Consider the following 6,633-nt stretch of genomic DNA (forward strand, 5'->3'; position numbering starts at 1 on the left):
TGAAAATCATGTGTCCCAAAAATGCTGGATCATGCCTTCACAGCCAGAACACAAAGGAATGAAAGCTGTACCCTAAAATTATGTTCCACTGGAAAGTCAAAGGAATACCTGAGTCACCCGTAAGTCCTGGTTCCACATATGCAGCAGAATGGGGTTAGATTCAAGTGGGTAGCCATGTTGGTCTGAAGCAACAGAACAAAGTTCAAGTCCAGTGGAACCTTTAAGACCAACAAAGTTTTATTCTGGGTATAAGCTTTTGTGTGCACGTACACTTCAAAGAAGCTTATGCCCAGAATTAAAGTTTTTTGTTCTTAAATGTGCCACTGGAACTCAAGCAGAACAAGGTGACAAAGTCATGAAAGGGCCAAATGGACCACACCACTTCAGGTTGTAGGTAACAGATTCTAATTTTAAATATTTCTTCACGGCAAAAAACCCCAAAAACCTTCATGCAGCTAGAAAATGCCCACAGAAAGGCAAAAGGTTTTGCCCCCTTCTCTTTGCTTTGTATACTGGTTTTCCATTTGCATGACGTTTTTAACATCCAGAATCCTTCACCTTTGACGTGTGATGCTACATCTGGAGTCTGAAGTGATGCACCTCCTCATTGTCCCACCTGTGCGACCCAGTCCAAAGCACTGATGGAACCTGTTCATAGCAAATTGGATTCGACCTCTTATACAGGCTCCGCGGTTGTTAGCCCACCAAGATGGGAGACCACCAAGGAAGTCCAGAGTTGCTATGCAGAAGGAGGCAATAGCAAGCAACCTTGCTTCATCTCTTGCTGCACCTTGGAGGAACTTTCCACCACCACAGGTCCATGGACCCCTCTCGTTATGATTTTGTTGCTAGCCCATACCTTTTTTATGTTGCGCTGAAATTCCTTATGCCGTACTGGCAGGTTATAAAACAACTGCTGCACAGTGACAGTCGTTCCCTGCTGTCGAGGGTAAGGGGTTCTTGAAGTGATTTTCCCATTGTGATCAAACACGAGACGTGTTCCAACTTTTGCAGACGTGTGGCAAGTCAAAATAGAAACATCACTGGGAAGAATAAAATAAACATTTATGAATTAGCAAATAAAAGCAACCAGTTATTTCTACCTGTTTCCTCCTCCTCCTGTAAAACTAATATCCAAGACCTTCTGCACTCAACAAGCTAAAAACTTAGGCAAACATTAAAAATATAAGGTTCACTACCACCCTTCTTCCTCCACTGAGGCGTGGTGTAGTGGTTGAAGCATCAGATGGGACCTGAGAGACTCGGGTTCAAATCCCCACTCTGCCATGGAAGCTTGCTAGATGACTGTGGGCCAGTTGCACTCTCTCAGCCTCTCTCTACCTCACAGGGTTGTTATGAGGATAAAATGGAGGAGAGGAGAAAGGTATAACCAGATTTGGGTCTCCATTCCACAGAAAAGGAGGCTATAAATTATGTAAATAAAATAAGCAACAAAAGCTCTCCACTGTATTTGCAGAGCTGTCCACAGAGTGCTCATCTTCACCTGAGAACTGTTCCACACAAAGCATTCCCCTTTAGTAAAAGTTATTATAACATAAAGCAGCCCTGCCAAAGGGGGAGAAATAACCCTTACCTTAATGCACACAGAGAGCTGAGTGCTTCACCTCGAAAGCCAAACGTTTCAACATGTATAAGATCAGAGAAGTCTTGTATCTTGGAAGTATAATGCTTTAGAGCTGGAAAAATAATATTTAAAATTGGAAAATTAAATGAGAGCACTGCTACTTATAGCAGCAGAAAATATTTTATGTAAAAGTACCTAAATGAGGAAAAAATCAGCTACAATTCATTAATTTATTATTCTTCTGTTTCTCTTTAAAAGCTGCTTTAAGATTATCTAGGATTTAGGTTGCTGTACATGCATTTCCTAACATGCAAATTAGTACTATGGAGTTACTGAATATGCAGCCGCGGCCAAGCACAGCTCCCTTTCAACAGCCCAGCCCTAAACTTCATAAAAACAAGGAATAAAGTTGAAAGCTCTTGAGAGGAATTTTATTTACATAGAAGATTTCTAAAGTGCCTTCCCCTTTTTACTAAAAACCAGCATCCAACAAAGTTTGCGGGTAACAGTTTAAAACTAACTGTACCAAGATAAGGAACTGCGGTGGCTCAAGTGGTTAAGACGCTGAACTGCAGGCTGTGGAAGGTCAGTAGTTCAGCAATTCGAAACCCGGGTGCCGCATGATGGAGTGAGCTCCCATCTCTAGTTCCAGCTCCTGCCAACCTAGCAGTTCAAAAGCAAGAAATTGCAAGGAGATAAATAGGTACCACTTCGGTGGGAAGGTAACAGCGTTCCGTGCGCCTTGGTGTTTAGTCATGCCGGCCACATGACCACGGAAACGTCTTCGGACAGCGCTGGAACAGAGATGAGCACCGCAACCCTAGAGTCGGATTCGACCGGCTTTCGAGCAAGGGAACCTTTACCTTTACTATACCAAGATAACAATAAGGAGACAGCAGCAAGCCAACAACTATCAGTGGTAAAAGACATTAATCGTCACACTGCACAATTCAAACTCCGACAGATTTGTATGCAGAAAACCAGTCCAACCTACTCAAGCCTGCAAAGTTTTCTTCTTCTACGCCACAGCCATTATCAGACACTTCAATAAGCTCTGTCCCATATTCTTTAAGCTTCACTTCTGTAGAGTATAGAAGAATAACAGCAAAGAGATTTCTTGTGAAAGAAAATGACAAAAACAGTGCAGTATGATTAAGGGGTTGGATCACCTTCCCTACGAGGAAAGGCTGAAGAGGGGTCTGGGACTTTTTCAGTTTAGATAAGAGACTACTAAGGGAGGGGACGGGACATGATAAAGGTTTATAAAATTATGAATGCGGTGGAGAGAGTTGACAAAGGGAAATTTTTCTCTCTCTCCCAAAATGCTAGAACTCAGGGGCACACTATGAAGCTGCTGGGCAGCAGATTCAGAACGGACAAAAGGAAGCACTTCTTTACACAAATTAAAATGGGGAATTCACTGCCAAAGGATATAGTGATATATACCAAAGGATATAGTGATGGCCACAAGAATAAATACCTTTAAAAAGGGATTAGATAGATTCATGGAGGATCGGTCTATCAGTGGCTACTAGTCATGGTGAGAGTGAGACACTAAACCTCTGAAACCCAGGGCAGCATCAGAGCCTTGCCTCAATGCTTCCTCTAAGCTGTGGAGTCTTGTGAGCAAAAATTCTACTTTGTGAGCTACTGGCATTGTGAACAAGCGATTTGGCTACTGCATAAATTGGTTTGCTCTGAGCTAAGACAAAAATGTGTGAGCCGGAGGCTAAAAAACTCTGAGCTAGCTCACACTCACTCAGCTTAGAGGGAACTGCTTGGCCTCTATGCCCTGTTGTTGGCCCTCCAGAGGAACTGGTTGGCTACTGTGTGAGACAAGATGCTGGACTAGATGGGCCACTAGTCTGATCCAGCAAGGCTCTTCTTATGTTCTTACTATCTTTGCAAATAGCTTAAGTTGAGGAGTACAGATATGGTCAACTTTCAAAGTGTACGTTGGCTTATCCTTTCGGAAACCAGCTTTTCTGAAGCCCTCCCTCCTGCCTCCCTGGAAAACCGAAAAAGCAATGCTTGGATAAAACCACCAAGACAGCTTCTCAGAGGCAGTCAGAAAACAACAACAACAAAGCAATCTTACCAACACTGGTAGCACCAGCATCTATGCTGTTTTCCACCAGCTCTTTCACTGCAGTAGACAAACTCAGCACCACCTGCCCAGAGCAGATCTGGTGAACCGATTTACGGTCTATGGGCTTGATCGCTTTAGCAGACTGCACACTTTAAATGTAAACACACAAAGAGTGAGGTCTTCCAACTTTCAGCAATTTCATACAAACTTGGCTGAAACAATGAACTGGATCCTATCACTCCACTCCATCTGTGACACATTCCTCCAGTATAAGAAACCCTCCCATTAGCAGAAGGGTCCCTTGCAGCAACACATGGCTCTTTGAGCCAGAGGAAAACACTGAATGGAGTGGTGCCATCTAACCCAGCAGAACATGTGAGTTAGCATCATCATTTAACCAAAGCAGCAAACACAATTTAATAGGATTCATGAAGATTCATGCAAGGTGGCAGCCAGAAATGGGCCTGAGGCTCTAGTTGGGATCTTTATCAAACAATGCACAGTTCTCACAAAAGGAGAATCACAGGGCATGTGATATGGTAACTCTTCAATCAGGTCAAACATAACAAGTACCCAAAATTGCAGCTCGGCTTAGGAAGGCACTCTAAGCCTGCAATCCTATGAATACTTGCTAAGAGGTCCCATTGAACAAAATGGGACTTACTTCTGAGTGGACATGCTTCATTTATTTAATTTCATTTATACCCTGAGCTTTTCCTCAGTGGGGATCTAAAGCAACTTATTCTCTTCTCCATTTAATGCTTGTAACAACCCCGTGAGGTAGGTCAGGCTGAGAGTGTGACTGTGCTAAGGTCACCCAGCAGAGTGGAGATTCAAACCTGGTCTCCCAGACCCTAGTCCAGCACTTGACCCACTATACCATAGGATAGGTGTAATGGTAAAGGGGTTGTGGTGCTCATCTCCGTTTCCAAGCCAAAGAACCAGCGTTGTCTGAAGACGTTTCTGTGGTATGGGGCTGGCATCTCTCTTATTTTGTGTGGTTAGGTGTGATGTAATTTTGAATTTCTTGTTGTTTCTTTCACTCAAAGTATCTATCGCTGCCACCAGGCATTTAATTCCAGTCTTTACTTAACCTTTCCCACAGTATTGTGCCCAAGCTCTAAGGCTCTTTCATTGGACTATGTGGTTCTGAGGACAAGATTCTGGGTTGACAATAAACAAAATGAAACTTTATTGGTAAAGGAAGCGTATTGGTTACAAGTAGAGATGTAAAATTTCCGGCAATTTTGAAGCTCGGAAAAAAACCCCTTTTTTCCAGTTTTTTTTGGGGGGAAACGGAAATTTTTGGGAAAATTGAAAAAAATGCTACATTAGCACTTCTTTTTTTCTTTTACAGATTGAAAGTCATACTGTTACTTTAGGAACATAAAATATGACTATGGACATTTTTACTTGGCATGAAATTATCACAACTAGCATATTAAAAATATGCAAAAACAAAACTGAAACCTTTTTCTTTTCTTGTGACAATAGCACCTCCTAAAAGAAGAAATGCATCTTGTTCTTGCATTGGAAAGTTCAGTTTGTAACCTAGGACTTGCTTGGCCTCAGTGCACAGAAATTAGATCAATCTGATACCATACATATTTTTTAGAAATGATCTGGAAAATATTTGAACACCTTGTCTTAAAATATTTTATTCATCATGTTAAAATAAAATGTTCCATAATCATTTCTTTTCTTTTTTCAATTTTTCAGAAAAAACCCCACAAAAAAGGCTTCCGGAAAAAACCATTTTCCCCCCAAATTTTTTTACAGGCCTTCACATCTCTAGTTACAAGATGTTTTGTTAAGTTGCTAAGTAGATCTTTCCCTTTTACTCAGGTCCCTGTCAGCTTTCCCCCTCAAAATACTCTTGCTATATTAGATTTTTCCTAATAAGCCCCCTTAAGTATATGTTCTTCCTCCTTTAGAATCTCAATGCCTTTCACAGCACTTCTTTATGATTCTAGTTAGAAGACAAGTACTTCTCAGACTCTGTGTAGTTTGACCACAACTGACAGCTGCTGACTGCAGACTTCCAACTGAACACTCACTGCATTCTCTCTCTTCACATACACTCCTCCTAGTTCCGCCCACACACTCTTAGTCACCACCCAATCACCTCACTCACCTCCCTCTTTCACCCTCGTTCTTCTGACACTTACCAACCATTTAAAGAAACACACACACATAACTCGAAATCATTACAATAGGTTTGAAAACAGAGGCAAGTTAATACAGACTGACCAACTGAGATTCCCTGACCTTACATAACTGTGTATTGCTGTGATATGATCTATCTCTAGGGTTGTCAGGTCCGGCCTGGTCACTGGCAGGGGGTGGGGGGGTAGGGTTGCCAGATCCAGGTTGGGAAACTCCTGGAGATTTGGATACAGAGCCTGGGGAGGACAGGGACCTCAGTGGGGTGCAATATCACAGAGTCAACCCTCCATTGTCCCCAGAGGAACTGATCTCTGTCGTCTGGAAATGAGCTGTAATTCTAGGGCATCCCCAGGTCCTGCCTGGAGGCTGGCATCCCTGTCTACTTCTGAATCACAAATATCCATGCAAACAGTGTGATTAGCAGAAACAATGCAGTACCCAGGTGAGAATGTCACACCGGGATATCTGAGAGTCAGGTTGGAATCCCCACTCTGCCCTGGAAATTCAGTGGGCGACCCTGGGGCTGTCACTTTCTCTCACCCTCTCCTTCCTCACAGGATTGTTTTGAGAATAAAACAGAAAACGGGAGAATAACGCTGTTGCAAACTGGGTACAAAAGTGGAGACTATAAACATATGAATAACTATAAAATACATGATTGCTGCCTGCCATCATCGACTTATATATCAAATATTCATACAAGGTTATCTTTGTATGGTTAACCTCTTATTCGCTTGAGGGTGTTTTCTCCCTCTTTTTCAATGTTCACCTGAAAACAATCCCCCCCCCCCCC

At 42.5% G+C, this 6,633-nt stretch overlaps 1 protein-coding gene across 1 annotated transcript in view; it reads right to left on the minus strand.

Moving 5' to 3' along the window:
* PMS2 (PMS1 homolog 2, mismatch repair system component) overlaps positions 1–6,633 on the minus strand; it is a 20,916-nt gene that overhangs the window by 14,073 nt on the left and 210 nt on the right. The window contains exons 2-5 of the mRNA XM_015426211.1: positions 3,684–3,823; positions 2,580–2,666; positions 1,595–1,697; positions 860–1,043 (exon numbers count right to left, since the gene is read on the minus strand). Of these exons, the coding sequence (XP_015281697.1) occupies positions 860–1,043; positions 1,595–1,697; positions 2,580–2,666; positions 3,684–3,823 (514 nt within the window). The remainder of the gene's footprint in view (positions 1–859; positions 1,044–1,594; positions 1,698–2,579; positions 2,667–3,683; positions 3,824–6,633) is intronic.

Source organism: Gekko japonicus, unplaced genomic scaffold (genome assembly GCF_001447785.1).
Source record: "Gekko japonicus isolate JY-2015 unplaced genomic scaffold, Gekko_japonicus_V1.1 scaffold384, whole genome shotgun sequence".
NCBI lineage: Eukaryota > Metazoa > Chordata > Lepidosauria > Squamata > Gekkonidae > Gekko > Gekko japonicus.